Genomic DNA, 18,286 nt, shown 5'->3' with positions numbered 1-18,286 from the left:
TAAAAATGATACCAACTTAAGATGTGAAGGTGACATTATCCATTGCACAGTGACATCTCATTCTCATTAATGTGTTTGAATCCAGCCAAACTGTAATGCAATTTCAATTACATCATTTATAAATAACTTACATATCCCATTTATCAGTCAGTTCTTCTCATGTGGACAATCACAATAATTTTCCAATTTGTAATTTTCTTTTGTCATGAGAATGGTTATACATAATCAGATCCCTGTATTATGCTTTATCTGGGATGGCATTACTACCTCCACAGCATCCTAATTACTAACCAATGGAATTTTCTGTCAACAAAAACAATCACTCCTTTACGGTATTACATGAGGAGTGCTAATATAATTTTTGACTTCCATTAGATACCCTACTAGTTCACCATTCCCCATAATGGTAACGAGAGCTTTCTGACTAGAATATTTATTTGTGTAGCAGCACAAACCATTATAATGATATAGCAGCATTTTATAATGATTTATCATAAATGAACATTTAATAATAGTGAAATGCCATCTCCATAACTGAAAGACAATAATAAAAAAATAACATCACCAGCTCACAGGATATATACAGGGTGCAGCAACCAAACTTCCTTTTTTCAAACGCAAAACGCTTTCAAAAAGGAATTTAAGTTGCTGCACCCTGTATCTTTCAAAAACTATACTTTTATAGGCATAACCCTATTCTTTTTCTGAAAATAATGAAAATAGCCATTCAACATGATCACTCAAAAATTGATGTAATTTTGAAGAGAAGAAAAGGGGAAAACAATTGATGCAGTGCCCCCCTACCCCTATATCTGACAGAAAAGGTACAGAGGAACATTGAATTACTTGAAAACTACTTATCAACTTGAACTTCAAACAATTTTACATGCAAAATCATACGTAATATGCAGTTACTAGTTGGTGGGCTAGCGAATAGCTTCTTCACCCATTTGTCTCTTAAAAGGCAATTTAAAAATACCTTAACAAGTTATTTGCCACAAAAAATAATTTTAATAATAATTAAATATAAATATAGTTGGATAAAAAAACTAATTGGGTCATCATCTAACAGATAAACAATTATATCATGATGACACTGCAATGAAAACTGTAATGTGAGAGTACCTCAAAAAATAATAGCTTAGGAGAACATTGACAACTTTTAATTTAAAGAAAAGCTAAGCAGAGTAAACTTAGGGAAAAGTCACTATGAATAAAAATACTTATAAACAGATTCACTGTGCGGTTGGCTGTACAACTGACTGATTCAGAATGCATTTCTGAATAAATTAGATCCAACCTCATGAATTTCACTATGAAAACCCAATGTGAATGGGCCTCATAATTCTCTCCAATGGTCAACACAAATTTAATTTGACAGGCTTAGTAGCATGAATGCTGCCTAAGTTTTTCATCTCCATTATTTAAAAAATGAAAATCACTAAGAGTTCCGCTTAGAAATTAACTCAACTAGATTGATTTCGGGGAAAACAGTCTCTTGTTTAATAATTGTGCATAAGTGCACAATCACATGAATAACTGAACCGGTCAAAATTAGGAACATAAAATTTATGGATTTATCCATTTTATTGATTCACCACCATACCCAATTGAGTGATATAGTTTATTAAATACTGAAGATGAAAGCACTGCAGGTCTAAAAAATCACAGTTTGATGCCAAACACTAAATACACGTGTAGAAATCCATCAAACTGACAGCTGATATGCATGTTGTTATCCGCAAGATTACCAAGTTGAGGTTTTCATGGATAACAAATAACAAAATAAAGGCATACATCCAGTTTGATGTGGGCAATCAACTACATCATAATAATAATAATAGGAAGTTCAAATGTAAATAATTCACCTATAAACTAACCAAAATAACAAGAGCCGTCATCAATCTACCCGACTCAAACAAATTGCATTTTCCTATTACTGCTGGATCATTTATGATAAACTATCGACTTACTGCATTACATTACAGATGACATACTCCGACATTGCCAAATCTCAAAGGTATCATTATGACTCTGATAGAGACACATACATTAATCATTCACTTAAATCTACATTCATTCATTTCATTCACACTCTCAAACCCCTGATGAATGTTTATGGCACTAGGTTCTCAAAACCTAAAACTCCTATATCTTAATCTCCCTCTATGGAACCAGCTCTCAAGATGCTCACATCTATCATACGGGCAAACAAATGCCATCAATCAATCACCCTTCTCCTAAAAGCTGCTGGATGGCAGCCGGGCAATCAAGGCCCCTGCTCCGCTTGCACTATTACCCTCTCCTCTCTCCATTCGTCCCCCCCAGTCCCCCAGCAACTTTTGGCACACGCAAACACAAGTACTGTGCCAAACTCAGGCTTTGGACATTCCTCACCTACTCCGGTGGGCCTCAGTTTTGGAATCAGCGATGGAAGAACTTGGAGCTCGAAAATTGTCTCTCCACGACAATGCAAGCATTTTGAAGCTTGTGGATTACCACAGAGAGGATACAGCAACAATGGTGAACCTGCATCCCGACAGTACCTAATACGAAACAATAAAAGGGCACCATTGAGACATTAAAACCTACACGATGTTTTTTCAACAATTTTCAAGTATTTTACAGAGAGCTCCTTAAAGTAATATTTTCTCAAGATTGATTTGTGAGATGGAGTTCTATCCATTGTTTGACTACACTATGTGCTTTGTTATGTTTGACATGCCATTTTTTTCCAGACAATTCCAACATCAAAGTGTCATTTAATGGGAAAATACAATGATCACACAAGGAATATCCTTTTTCAATACCAGCTTGGAGAGAAAAGGGGAAGAGGCAGGATGAATTGCATTGAGGCTTAAGAACGATGAGTAATGAAATATCTATTACCGGACACTGAACTAGTTTTTAGCGACAAAAATTTCTGCACAATGTGAAATTAAGAGAAATATTAGCGAATTATCTGAAAATAATTTTTTCTTAAAAGACCAGAAAACACCATTTTTAAGTTTTTATGACCTATGTGTAATCACAACTTTTCCATGAATGTTATGTCCATTTAAAATTCTTTTCTCACCTCAATTTACATTCCACTCCTCCAATACTTGATTAAAACAAGATGATGTGCTTTAAGGCATGTCTGATTAGTTCAACAACGTGTCCCAAAGCTATTGTGATATGGCCTAGCACACATCCTTGCATCTACAAGTATTACATGAAACAAACAAACTGTTGACAGGCAAACTAATGTTATAAATAATAATTTTGTCAACAGAATATATTTAAAACTATCTGAAATTTAGAAAATGTGGGTTATACAGTTAAAAAAATTGTTGCCGAATGACAAAAGCACTCACAAAGTAAGAAAGGATTTAGCTGAGATAATGATTGTTTTTCAGTGAATTAATTTTGATATAATCCGCATTTATGGTTCAAGAGAAAGAATTTTATCAACATGTTATTCCTGTGGCATATAACAATTTTTTAATTCCCTACGACACAGTTATGTAATGACAACACATACGTCACGTACATATCTTTAGTGGTTCTTAAGGTGGGCCAACAATAACCTCATACACTACAAACATATTACGGTGTTATGGATGGATGCAGCAAATCGGAGTTGATACTTCTCACATTTAACTAAACAAATCATGAAGCTCGACTATTTACAGTTTACAGCAAGGGATATGGAATCTCAAAGAGACTAAAAATGCACAATAATATTAATCTCACGCCATTTTTAGCCTACCTTTCCCAATATGCATACAAATATTAATAAATAAAAACTGACTGATTATGACAAATTCCTGGGTACTTTGCACCGTAGCATGACACCATGACACTGCCAAGCTCCAAATTTTCAGAAGAGTTGACTGTACAAGCTAAGCATTTTGAGGGATAGGACTTTTTAATATTTTGCCACCAGATGAAAATGGCACCATATTTCACATGCAAGTTTTGACAGTGAACAAATGGTGAGCAATTAAAGATAAAATAAAGGCGAATATACATAATTATACTAAAACATTATACGTAAGAAATATTTTACTTTTAATATTTATGAAGAGAATGAAAATAGTTGGAAAATACACATGGCCAGGCCAGAGTCCCCTTTAAGAAACAGCACACATTTCTTTCTTGGGTCACTCTATGCATAGCGCTGAGGAGAAACTTTTCAAAACATACCTCACTAACTGTCCAGGATTCTTCTTAATTTTGATGAGAAAGTGATGGAACATGCGATCACCATGGGCAGGCACACCACGCTCATATTTTTCTCCTGTCGAACCTTCATCCACCATTGCTCCTCCCCCTTTCATTCCCACTGCAGCTGCTCCCATGTTGGGCTGCTCACCCCAGCAACAACCCATCAGTGCCTGAACATTTAATTTGGCATTACTAAAACCATATAAGTACAAATGACAAAATGTTTTTGGGGGAAAATTATGTTAAGTTATTCTTTTCAGCATCAAGGATTTTAAAGAAGCCATAACACCCTGAATGAATGAAAATACATGATTTGTCAACATCGATTTAATTATGTATACTCTTTGAGTGAAAAAAATTTGATAGCATGCAAATAATCTGGCAGATACTTAAATTCTCCCATTCATACCCATGAAAACCAAAATCCTCTGAGTAGCTCAAGTATTTTTATGAGAAAAACAAGAGTAACTATAAAATTTAATTATTTAGTACAACAAATCACTATTGCTGAATCAAATATAAAAAACGTAATTACCAGTGAATAATCCAGGGGTACAAAACTTTTGAAAGGGTGGGTGCAAATAATTCAACCAACTGTCTACACATAGTAGTACTAGAGAAATGTTGACTTTCATTCATTCATTTATAAATTTAAAAAGAAATATAAACTCATTATTCTACCCAATGTAGGTGTCTGCTTTTCAGCCTTGATAATATGACTTTTTAAAGAATAATTAATAATGGCATTGAACGGACTACTGTACTAGTAACAAGTGCACTGCTTGGTGAATTGCCAATGATGCAATAAAATTCTTTTATCACCTTAAGGAGAAAGTAAAATTTTGATTAGAAGTACACAAATGAGACATTGGCATTGCATCAAACAAAGTTCACCCTATAATACTGAAGGACATAAAATAGTTATGGTGTAGGCACTAGCACGGGGCTCATTCAATAGAACTCATTTAAAATTGTCAGCACCCATGAATTTTGCTTCCTTGGCAACTAAAAGTAAGAGATGAAATTGAGATGATGACTGCCAATAAGATTATGGGCACAAGTAAACACTTCTTTCCATTATTTCCACAGGAGCATAGCCTATGGTATCAGGCAGCCTACCTTCTGAATCCTTCCCGCACATGCCGGGGGTAAGTCCTCCCCACTGTTTTGCCTGTATTCAAGGAGCAGCTGGCGAATGTGATCTTCTTCTTCACCCAATCCCTCAGCAGCACCCTGTAGTGCTAGAGGATTCCAGCCACCATAGCCTCGACCTAATTCTTCGTCCCCTCTTCGAGCCCAACTGCTAGGATCCCCGTCATCCTCTGGCCACACAGTCAAAAAGTATGCCTCAAAGTCACAGGGATGAACCCGGCCTTGTCTACGTTCTGATACTTCTTCCTCATCCTACAAAGAAAAAGTCAAAGTAAGTACAAAGAATATACCTTACCTTTCTTCCCCAGAAGTGCTTAAACACAGGATTACAGGATAGGATTAAATAGGAATTTTCAACACAGTTTTGGCATGAAAAGAGCTTAAAGGATTCATGGGGAACATGTGAAAGTAAAATTACTAGGAAGATATGAATGATTATATCCCCTGAAGCATACCATTGGGTTGTTTACAAGGTGCACATAGTCCCATAGATAAATGCAAAAATTAAATATGCCATATTTCCTGGCCCACAATATGCACTTTTGTAATAAAAAATGTGGCATAAAATCAGCTTTTCATGAGCTTGGGGGGTACACAGGAATAATTACAACTTATAAGCACACGCCAATTTGCTGTAAATATGCTTACTACTACATCGAGGATAGAAAATGATTGCCTTTATAACAAATATCGATAATATCACTGTTTTGGGTCAGTAGCAAGCAACAGTGTTTTAATACTTTGTTGAAAGTACTTCCTAAATAAATCATAAATGTATAAAATATAGTGCATTTAGATATGTCTCACATGCGGTTCTGCTGCAGAACTTAATACCCATAGGGCTAATGGGGATGTTGCACATCTGCTAATACAAACATACAAATTCCAAATTTGTCAAGGTATAAATACCATAAGTGTTTAAAGTTGGCTTTAACCTCGTGGACTGTGGTGCTTCGCGCACGACTACGAATGCCTGCGACATTGTATGTACGGTATTTCATCACAACATCTTGTTCCTTTAAAAGCCCCAAAATTTCAGAGTTTAAGAGGACGCCTCGGTAGCTTAAGTGGCTAACGCACTCGACCGGATATTGAGGGATCTGGGTTCGAATCCCAGTCAAGGTGAAAGATTTTCACACTCTGAAATTGTTGCATTGAAATACATACATACTTTGTATCTCTACATATAAACTCAAAGAGTCTACAGGCATTCAAACCTTTGTGAATAATTTATTAGTAATAGTTTGAATGCTGTAAAAGCATAGGATATTATTGGTTTTGATGCAACTATAATATCCAAAAAATTAAAGACAATAAGCACTGCATAAAAAGTTAAATTAATAATAACCTCATGGGATATTAATAGAGAAGATTGTCATTCAGTATTGGATTTAAATTTGAATTCGTGAATTACACTTCAGAACCCAGAAACATGGCGGCTGATAGACATGCTGGCCCAGTGATAATGAATTTCCAGGACTCTATGATGAATAACATTGATATTAGTGTAGCTGCTAATTTTTTAATGCAACAATTCAATTTTCTTGTTTTTAGTGCTATCATCAAAATACTTTCATCTTTCCTACCTGATCCAAGTATTTTTTATATATTCTAACCTGAAAAATCATGGCGTGTCTTATGGGCTGGGAAATATGGTGCATGCTTTTATCACTGGTTGTTATTCAAACTAAAGTTGCTTCTTCCAGATTGGAAATAAATTCCACTGATCAAATTTCACCAAAAAATGATTCCTCTGTCTCCAATGCTGAGATAATAAAAGGTAGAGACCTACTTTCTTAGCTCAAAACATTGATGTAGAGTCTATCAGATAAGTAAAGAGGTAATGTTACCATTCCAGTTATAACAAGACATATGAACTCAAAATAGTGGGTAGAATACTGGACTACTGCCTGGAGGGCCCTGGTTCAATTCTAGCTGGTGTCTCTGGCCACCCCTCAGCTTCACACGAGCTGTGGAATTTTTTTTTGGTACCAGACCTTCCAGGGAAACCACAGAGAGTTCAGGGAAAGGAACAGACCCCCATACCCTAATGTGTGAACACTTACTATTGAGCTCAGCACAAGATGAGCCCTATCTTCACCTACCTAGTCAATATTCGGGTTGATAACTGTGGATTTTGGAATTATAAACCATGGTGGGTCTACGTCCAAATGAATAGAAACTAAACCTATCACCTTTTGTAATTTTTTGGACGATAAAGAGCAGAGTCTAGTGTTCACTCGCGAAGACCTTCTGAAATGGCATTGCGATGATTCACCAACCCCCTTACAGTTCCCGACTTGGCACCAGCAGACTATTCCCTATTCCCAAAAGTCAAATCCTCCTTCAAAGAATACCACCATGGGACCCTAAGTGCCATCAAAGAAGCTTGTACGTGTACCCTTAAGGACCTTCCTAAATCATCCTACCAGGGAGCCTTCAAGTTGTCGAAAAGCTGCCGGTAAAAGTGTGTCGACACTCAAGGGTTTTACTTTGAAGAATTTTGAGGAACTATAGCGATAACTGAAATAAATCTATTTTTCCAAAACTTTTTCTGATACTTTTTACACAAACCATGTATAATTCAATAACAAATTCCACAATGTCATATATTGAACGAGCTGCTATCTCAACGAATACAGGTATATGCAAATGAATACACTGAATACATGTACCTGAAAATGGTGTGTTATTCAGCTTGAATGCATCTAACAAATTAGATCAATGTATCTTCAAATCCAAGTAAATGTTAGTAAAGACATAACTGTGTCCTATAATTGCTTGACTCTTGGAGATTTGGTACAATAATTCCATTACTTTTGATCTTCTCAAGAGATTCATTGAGTACTTGGTATTGCAATAAACAAATAAATGAAGAGCAGTGATGCATTGACAATGAAATTGAGCGATGAAATGAAGACAATGCATACCTAGTTATATTTGATAATGTGAATGACGTTACCAAAGAACTTTTAAAATTTAAGTGTCTACCATTACTGGTCCCCTATCTCAAATGAGGAAGAATGCATAAGTGACCTCATCAGCTCTTTCAATAGTATCAGTCTCAACCTTGTGTACATTCATCTTGAGGAATAAGAAGTACTTTGTAAAATTCACCATAACTTTTATTGATTTATTTAGGTACCTGAAGATGTCACGTATGTTATGTAACCGGTAGTACTAAATTCATAAAAATTTTGGTGAATTTTAAAAAGTTTGTCTTATTCCTCTAATTAGTCACCCTGCATGAATACCATGCAATAGTAAAGGACAAACACAAATGCCAAACATAGGTTTTGGGCGGATAAGAATAATAAGACATACCTCATATTCATCATCATCATTCTCACAGCGCTCTCTCTGGCCACTTGTTTCCGAGGCCCCAGCAAAGAGAGCCAGTATGTCCATTTGTGCTGCTTTTGGAGTATCAATGCATACCACTTCCCCTTCATCCCCAACCTCAATCTCAGCCGTTGCAACTGGGGAGCGCAGCTGCCCCACAGCTCCAATTCCTTCTATGGCCACACCCCCACGGGCATTTGAGTTGGCATTAGGGTCATCCACAGACAGGTTGTGTACTCCCATCTCCAGCCCTCCCATCTCCATTGCTTCCTCCTCTTCCTCAATGTCATCATCATCATCATCCTCTTCAACCCCCTCCTTTTCAGGAATCTCTGCCTGGATCTGCCTCCCCATCCCCATGATGATGTTCCCATTCTCTTCATCACCATCCATTCCCCTGAGAAAAAAAAAGGGATGATTAAATTTTGGGCAAAGAATGGGCTGCATGAAGAGAAGGGGAGTAGAATGAAATGTAAGAATGAATGCATAGGGGCTTTGGAGTAAACCAGGAAAAAGCTAAGAAAAGTGTTGAGTAATGCTGGACAGCATTCTGTTGAAACACATCACTCCACTTAACCCCATTTGAAATTAACTAAAAAATTCAAGCAACTCCATAAAAAGATTGCATGGACTCTTTTTGTATCAAGAATTGTGTAGGTAGCATAAATTTCCTCGATGAAGAATAAAAAGTATATATAAAAAAATATGCTGAAATAATTGAAAATGATTGGTCAAAATAATGAGTTTTCCGAATAAAATGTCATTTAGTCATACCAAGTCGTAAAGATTAATGCTAATATGAACACAAATGTGTTTAAAAGATGATAGATAAATGTTCCAAACCATAAATATGGTGTGTATACTATGATAAACAATGAATTTAATAGACTATATATCTTTCTTTTCCCTTCACGATTACATTAAATTTTTTCTGGCAATCAATGAAAAACTAACCTCTTACAGTATTCCAAATAACTACCATGAGATTATCAATACATATACATGAACATATGCAAGGAAGGTCTTGATTTGCTTCTCAACCACTCACCTCTGTCCATCATCATCATCTTCAGAATCATCACCCCATTGAGCAGACCTATCACACCATTCATCACCAGTCAGTGGTGGCAGAGGCAAGACTGTACTCCGAGATGTTTCATCAAGAACTTGGCTTCTTAAGCAAACCCAACTGAGCATAAAAAAAAACATTGTTACCTTCATTATGACCATATGAATAACTATAATTTAGATTTTAAAAGTGATAGTGTTCTTATGACCTACAGTCCATTTGAATTATTATCTAAAAGATGGTAAGGACAAGGCAATTTAAATATTACTAATAAAAGCCTATTGAAAATGTATCTCAATTAAATAACTTAGTCACTATGATTATTTACCAGGGAGGCATTGTAATCCCACAGGAGTGAGAAACAAATTGAAACAAAAAAATCAAAAAAGAGAAGAAAGGCCCAAATTCACATTTGCAGGCACTCAAAACACTCGGGTGTATATCTATGTATGTATATATATATATATATATACATATATATATATATGTATATATATATATATATATATATATATATATATATATATATATATATATATATATATATAATATATAGATATATAATATATATATATATAGATCCCTCCCCGGACTACAACCTTGACGTGGTGGAAGGGCTTGTGCGTTCCGATGACCCCTAGAGCTGTGCTGGCGGGAGTAATAATAATTGCTCCTGGTAGGGTCACCCATGCCAGATAGGTCGAAGGTTAGGAGCCAGACGAAAGGTAGTCCACGCAGTGTCTGTTCCTCAGTGAGGCGGCTGCAATGGCGTCTGACCCCAGTGGGGCCAGTAAGTGATGGTGTCATGTTAAAAACACTATTGAGGTAGGCAACGGGAAACCACCTCAATTATCATTCCCAAGATAAATATGATGGACAATGCACAGATTTTGAGTCCTGCCAACTACGGGGCTCGGCCCAATCGGCCATGTGTCGTGCCCGGCAGCAGGGGAGGCAAGGCTTCTGCGGTCGTCATCCCACGAAACCCTTGCAAGGGAAAACCAGCAGCAGCAGGACAGAAGACGCAGGAAAAGAAGACCACATTAGTTAGAATAGGAACGCGGAATGTTAGGACAATGATGAGGACAGGGAAATTGGATAATGTTAAGCGAGAGATGGAAAGGGGAAATATAGATATTTTAGGTCTATGCGAGGTGAGATGGAAAGATTGCGGGGATTACTGGAGTGATAAGTATAGAATAATATACAGCAGCAGGGACAAGAGCCAACAAGGGGTTGCCATAGTATTAAATGAAGAGGTAGGAAGAAGCGTAGTCAACATAGAGCAGGTAACGGATAGAATACTACTAGTGGAGATAAAAGCAGAACCGACGAACTTGGTTATTATTCAGGTATACATGCCACCGAGCAACCATAAGGAAGAAGAGGTCGATAGGATATACAATCAGTTAGAGGGCATAATCGCGTGTGTTCCTGCAGGGAAACATTTGGTAGTGATAGGGGATTGGAATGCGACGGTAGGCGAAGGAAGAGATGGTGACGAGGTCGGGGACTACGGTTTAGGCATGAGGAATGACCGCGGGGAGAAAGCAGTTGAGTTCTGCAGGAGACAGGGGCTAGTCATCACCAACACTTGGTTTAGACACCACAAAAGACGCAGGTATACATGGAAAATGCCAGGTGACTCAGAAAGGTACCAGCTAGATTATATTCTGGTTAGACATAGGTTTAGGAATAGTGTGTGTGTGTGTGATAAATTCGCACAGCTTCCCGGGAGCAGATGCGGACTCTGACCACAATTTAGTTGTTATGAAATGTAGAGTCTGTTTCAAAAAGATAAGGCAGGGGCGGCGAGTTAGAAAATGGAATGTAGAAGAATTAAATGGTTTGAAAAGGAAGGAACACAAACAGGCGGTAGAGGAAATCATGGAGCATGGTAAAGAGCTAAGTACTATTGAGGAAAAATGGAAAAGTATCGAGAAAGGGTTGGAACCGTTAACGCTAAAAGGACTAAGAAACCATGGATCATGGATGAGATGATTACAAAGATGGATGAGCAGCAAAAATTGAAGACTGTAAATACAGAATTAGGCAAAATGAAGTACAAAGAATTAAACAATAAATTGAGGCGTGCAACAAATAAAGCAAAAGAAGCATGGTGGAAGACGCAGTGCGAGGATATTGAAAGTCTGCATAGGAAGGGTGAAATTGGTGCGCTGTGCAGCAAAGTTAAATCTTTATCGGGGAGTAAAAAAGGGAGATCTATGCTAACAGTAAGAGATAAGGCGGGTAAGGTAATAGTTGACGCAGGAAAGATCCAAGAGAGATGGAAGGAGTATATAGAAGAACTGTATAGTAAACAGCTTAAACCGACAAAGTTAGACATAGAAAAGGAACATGACATAGAGGAAGATAGCTTAGGTCCAGGAATACTAGACAATGAGATAGAAAGGGCATTAAGGGAGATGAAACTAAATAAGGCCGTGGGGGTGGATAACATTCCCGCGGAACTTTTAAAATGCTTAGGAAAATGTGGGAGGAAGAGGCTATATGGGCTGATCCGTAGTATTTATGAGGAAGGAATCTGGCCGGAAGACTTTGTGAGATCAGTTTTAGTTCCTATGCCGAAAAAGGTAAAGGATACATCATGTGAGGAATACAGGACAATAAGTTTGATATCCCACGCAGCTAAAGTTGTTCTCAGGATCATTAACAAAAGGATAGAGAGTAGGGCAAATGATTACTTAGGGGATGACCAGTTTGGGTTTAGGAAGGGGAGAGGTACGCGTGATGCCATTGCAGTAATGAGATTATTAATCGAGAGGAATATAGAACACCACCAGGAGGTATTTGCCTGTTTCGTAGATTTCGAAAAAGCGTTTGATAGAGTGAATTGGGAAAAACTAATCAGTATATTGCAGAAAATAGGAATAGATTGGAGGGAAAGGAGACTAATCCGCAACCTGTACATGTCTCAGATTGCTCAGGTGTGAGTGGGGAATGGGGAGTCCGGTTGGGCAGTGTTAGGAAGAGGTGTAAGGCAGGGTTGCCCATTATCACCATTGCTGTTCAACCTGTATGCAGAGGAAATGATTAAAGAGGCATGGGAAGAACTGAAGGTAGGAATGAAAGTGGGTGGGGAATTCGTAAAATCAGTTAGGTTTGCTGATGACCAAGCTTTAGTTTGCCAGTCAGCCAAGGGGCTGCAAGCATTGTTTAGTGAATTGTAAATTCAGTGCAACAGGTATGGGATGAGAATCAATGTTAATAAAACAAAGGTTATGCGGTTTTCTAGAAAGAAAAAGGCTAAGCTTAACATTAAAATAGGAGGGCAAAAACTAGAGCAGGTACAACAGTTTACGTATCTCAGTAATGTTTTGGACCAACAGGGTCAAAGTAGGAAGGATGTAAGGAGAAGAATTGCGCTAGGCAAAGAGGCTTTCACAAGGAGGAGGGAGTTGATGACGGGGACGTTGAGTAAGGATCTTATGAAAAGACTCGTAAAAACTTTTATATGGAGTGTAGCTAGGTACGGCGCGTAAACGTGGTAATTGAAGCAGGAGGATAGACGTAGACTGGAGGCATTTGAAATGTGGGTGTGGAGAAGAATGGAAGGTGAAATGGACAGAGAAGAAAACAAATGAGGAAGTACTTGGTATGGTGGGCTAAGAGAGGGGTTTGTTGGGAGCAGTCCTATGGAGGCAGGAAAAGTGGCTGAAGAGAGAGTGCTGGTATTGACCGGCAGCGGGATGTTGAATACTGTAATTGAGGGGAGAATGTTAGGCAAACGAGGAGAGAGAAGGAACAGGATAGGGATGTTGGACGGGATGAAGGGAGGAAGAAAGTACTCAGAACTGAAGAGGGACCTGATGGAAAGTAGGATGTTTTGTTTTGCAAGGATGTATACATATATATATGTATATTAATTTAAATATTACTAATAAAAGTCAATTGAAAATGTATCTCAATTAAATAACTTAGTCACTATGATTATTTACCAGGGAGGCATTGTAATCCCACAGGAGTGAGAAATGAAACGCCATAGAGAAAAGAAGAACCAGATGGATTGGCCACACCCTGAGGCACAATAGATTCATGAAGAATATAATAGAAGGAAAAATAGATGGAAAAGTCCCAAGAGGAAGGCAAAGGGATAATTAAATGGGACAAATAAAGAAGAAAGTACATAGCAAAAAATTCCAGGAAGTAAGCCAATTAGCATCAGATAAGAGTAGGATGGAGGACTGCAGTCAGCCAATCTTAGGATTGAACGACCAATGGTGATGATGATGATGAAATGTTAGTATAATTCATAAGGTTTTAAAATCTTATAAATAAAAGTATTGCATTAGTATTTCTGCTCGCACTCAAGAAACACTTCCTAAACATACCTGGAATTGCCACATCAACATAAAATCTTAACTTAAGTATTTCATAAAAACTATAAGATCTAAGAAATATCCTACGCATTCCTCAGTCATATTTGTTAGGTTTAGGAATGATTAAAAAAAATCCTCCTAATGATATTACCAAATTATGGCACGAGACAAAACAAGTAAGCATGACAAAACCCAAATGAAAGTTTAGAGCACAGCTTTTACTGAGGCTATCCTCAAGTTATAACTAATAAAATATGCATTCCACAAACTGATTGGAGTTTAGAATAACGAAAAAAATTTGAAATATCTGACATTTTTTTTGAATGGTTGACTTTCCATCCCAGAATTGCATAATACACACACTAGGTGAGAATGGCCTAGAAACCACATTAAAAACTGCAGGGGGCTTCAACAGATGTAAAATTCAATCAGTTAAAAGCTATTTTCTCTTCCAATGTTCTTCATCCTTTTTGCCATCAGGTGATTTATTCTCTATAATTTCTGAAAGGATACCCTCATTTTTCTTAACAAGGAAAACTGAAATCTCATCGTGAGCAGATACAAAATCATCTGATGCAGTGTCTCTGTTGGCACCTCAGTCATTGCAGTTCACTGTTCCAATCAATGCCACCATATTCATCTGTACTCCCTAGATCTACATACGGGTCGAACTATTCAGAGTTATCCAAATCTGCCTTTTTCCAGGAGTTTTTTTTATATTCTGTGGTGCCATACTCCAACAATATGGTAGCCAACCAGTTACACTTTGACCTGGGGACTCGGGGTACAACATCGTTTCTCTGGGCTCAGAGTTTACCATCAACTTCTCCACGCCAGTCTTGGGCATAGAACTACAAATTGTGTAAATGGTCATCTACAACTTATAACTGCTGGATGACTATGCTTTATACTAGTCTCCTGACTGGTGACACACCGTGGGTTTTTTTGCCAACACTGGAAGGTGCAAGAATATGGCCTGTTTCATGTCCTTACTCAGCAAGAGTCTTGGAAATGAATTGGTCACTGCATGATCTGTTGATCAAGCAACTGAATTACACTCTTGCCACTAACGTGAACTTCGAAATGTGCCTGAAATTTATGTTAAATCTAAATATTGACAATTTTCTCTCACTTTTCCAGTTTCAAATGAATTCCCTGGCTTTACAGGATTTTCCAGGCCAGCAGCCAGCCTGAATAAACATAATCAAGGGAGAGAAAAAATAATTTTATTTTAAGACTGCAATTTAATACTTGGAGAAGACCATGAAGAAAAAACATTAGGAAGATAAGGCCTGAGGAAACTAACTTTACGAGAATGGCTTTTTCGAATTCTGTGGCCAATATAAATAATTTAGTGGTGACAAACACTTTCAGTACCACCCATGATCATACACGCAGAAGACGTCAGGGGATGTAAGATGATACCAAATTGACTACATTCTTGGGAAGTATAGATTTAGGATTTATATAAATGACTGCAAAAGCTATCCAGAAGTTGATAACAACAGTGACCTTTAATGCTCGTAAAGTACTATCTTGAATTCAATAAGCTACAGAAAAGAATGAAGATATTTATGACAGGCAGGTTGAAAGAAATGGAGTAAATGATGGAATTGCAATGAGAATTGGAAAAAAATGGAAAATAAAGAAAAGTACATGGTCAACTGATTAAAAATGACAAGAAATGTAGACAACTTTTAAAATCCATGAACAAAACTAGAGACTAAAGGACACCTGTGAAAAGGAAACCATTTGTCACAGACGAAGCAATTAAACTGATAGGAGAGACAAGAAACTAAAAACTCAAGGACTGAGATATGACAAATGTGTTATGAAAAATTCATCATCAGTATTTCAATACAAAAAGCGGTAAAATGAAAATACACAGAAGGTTGTGAAATGAAATTACCTGAACAATAAGTAAAACCAGGAAAAAATGGATGAAGAATCTTCAATGAAGATGCTTGTCTAGGGAAAATTTAAGGCAGCCTCCGCATAAACAGCAAGATATAACTTCAATGAACAAAGACCAAATATTGCCATTCAGGATAACAATATTGAAATTCTTACAGAAGAGTAAGCGAATAGTTGGAAAGAGTAATTGGAGAATCTTAATGAAGAAAAAGAAATGCATGCCAGGATAATGGAAGAAGAGGATACCGTCTGGGTCGTTATTTGGCACCATTTCTTCAGTATATTTGTCTCCTACCTTTAGTCTATTTATTCATGATTTAATAAGGTATTACCATGCCCACAGGACAATAATAGTATTTAGGGGAGGCGATCGACAGCTAAGGTCATTTGCGCCCTTAGGGATGGTCTGGAAAGGAGACCTACTCTTAACAAAATGCTCCAGAGGGTCCGCAGCTTATCGCCATATCCGACGGACGGCGTACTCGCTCGAAGTGCCCCACAGATAGCACCCTAAGTAGGGATCGAGATACCACTGAAAAATATTCGACGCCGCCGGGATTCGAACCCTCGGGGGAAGCTAGTAAGATAACCACCGCACCATCTCGATCCCCATGTCCACGGAGGGTGGCAGAATTGAAAGAAATGAATGAGCTAAATATGATTTTAAATAGTTTGATTTGATAAATAGGTTAAAAGCTGTTAAAAACAAATACTCAAGATTGATCACATGTGATGATAACAGAATTAAAAACCACGACGTAAAATTTCTAAGCAAATATTGAAATGCACGGTTAATGCCTACATACTTGGGCTACTTCTATAAATAGCAATAAGATGAATCGAACAAGAAGCTACTTCTTCTAATACGACAGTTTGAAATCATGACTGCTAATATTAATACCCAATTACCGAAAATGAGATTGGATAACAGAAGAATGGAGGCTCCAGTTTATCGGGATACTTTTATTAAACGTGTACTGATTTATTAAATGTAATGGATAGTGTGCATCTCACAAATGAACACAGAACGAGTGACAGTCACGAACTTGAAGAATGTCTCAGCAATAGCCCAGTATACGCGATAACAAATCAGTACTATTTAATAAAATTTTCCCGATCAATAGAAGGTATTAGATTTTTTTCCTTCACAATAGGAGTCAAACCTACTAAATTAAAATAATCGGAAGAATGGAGAAATTGCATCAAAATAATTCTGAGTTGAGACAACGATCAAGTGGAAACCGACCTCTCGCTTCTATTCCAGCACTTCGGGTTGACGCATCCAAAAAGATACAACGTCCGGTGGTAAGGCGAATTTTCTAACGGTGCATATATCTGCAGCACAAGGGGAAGGTAGAGCCCACATACTCGGCAATAAACATCAGGTGCTCCTTTGAAAGGCCAATCCTAAAAAAAATATCGTAAATCGATAAAATATTTTTAAACAAATTGCGGGGAATGATTATTGTTAATAGGTAAGCCGAGAAACCCAAAACACTTAATAGATATCATTATTGGCTCAAGAGACTATCTTAATCATTATCATTCACGAAAAATAATGACAAATAATGATAACTATCAACCGCTGACTGCAGCTGACATTTATGCCCCACTCCAAAAGGGTTTAAACGAACGTATTGAGGTCAATCATAAATCAATGACAGCAGCGCTATTACTCACCGGTTTTCCTCCGATTTTACTAGATGTAAAGTCGACTAGGCACTTATTTTTCTCCGTAACCTTTTCCTCTTCAAACCCCAACAAAACATGACACTTCCTGCGAGCCATATTGGGTGCAAGGTGTGCTTAAGTGCATAGGCAGGGAGACGGGATCGGAATAAAAAAATATTTCACCAGCGACATGCGCTCATGACCACCCTTACTGTAACGTTTCTGAATATCGATTCTCTTTTACCACGGATAGACTAGATCAGCATATAAAAATAATTCAGTAACTGGTTTATGAATCGACGTATTTGCGGTATTAAATACTTAAAATAATTATCTGTTTCGGATTACGCTTATTTCTGCAAGGTATTTGGGTCCCAATTTGAGGAGTTCAAAACTTCATACAGATTTAATACTTCATCCTGAGATATTTATATCAACTTCGCCAACACAAGATTTTGAATTAATTTCTGTTAGAATACGCTAGCTTTCTCGATATAAACCGAAAAACTGAACCACCAAGTCAAAACATTAATAAATTACTAGAGACGCTGTTCCGATTTCCTTTGTTTACCTCTTTAGTCAAGTTTTA

At 37.3% G+C, this 18,286-nt stretch overlaps 1 protein-coding gene across 1 annotated transcript; it reads right to left on the bottom strand.

Annotated features, from left to right (window-relative positions):
- Window positions 1–667: 667 nt before the first annotated feature.
- Window positions 668–18,187, bottom strand: trus (programmed cell death 2 like trus). Its single transcript, XM_071594751.1, has 7 exons — window positions 17,707–18,187; window positions 17,273–17,433; window positions 9,752–9,892; window positions 8,686–9,100; window positions 5,329–5,613; window positions 4,189–4,379; window positions 668–2,546 (listed from the first exon to the last, which is right to left on the bottom strand). The coding sequence occupies exons 1-7, from the start codon at window positions 17,812–17,814 to the stop codon at window positions 2,270–2,272; spliced, it is 1,578 nt and encodes a 525-aa protein (XP_071450852.1). The 5' UTR covers window positions 17,815–18,187; the 3' UTR covers window positions 668–2,269.
- Between the last annotated feature and the right edge of the window lie 99 nt (window positions 18,188–18,286).

Source organism: Hetaerina americana, unplaced genomic scaffold (assembly GCF_022747635.1).
Source record: "Hetaerina americana unplaced genomic scaffold, ioHetAmer1.1.p SCAF_7, whole genome shotgun sequence".
Lineage (NCBI taxonomy): Eukaryota > Metazoa > Arthropoda > Insecta > Odonata > Calopterygidae > Hetaerina > Hetaerina americana.
The sequence above is the reverse complement of the archived record's forward strand: the minus strand, read 5'-3'. Positions and strand labels throughout refer to the sequence as shown.

Coding starts and splice junctions, on each gene's coding strand:
- trus (XM_071594751.1), bottom strand. CDS start 17,814: ATGGCTCGCAGGAAGTGTCATGTTTTGTTGGGGTTTGAAGAGGAAAAG. Junction 9,101..9,751: donor GATGATGATGATGGACAGAG/GTGAGTGGTTGA, acceptor TTTTTTTCTCAG/GGGAATGGATGGTGATGAAG. Junction 2,547..4,188: donor AATCCTGGACAGTTAGTGAG/GTATGTTTTGAA, acceptor GTTTCGTATTAG/GTACTGTCGGGATGCAGGTT.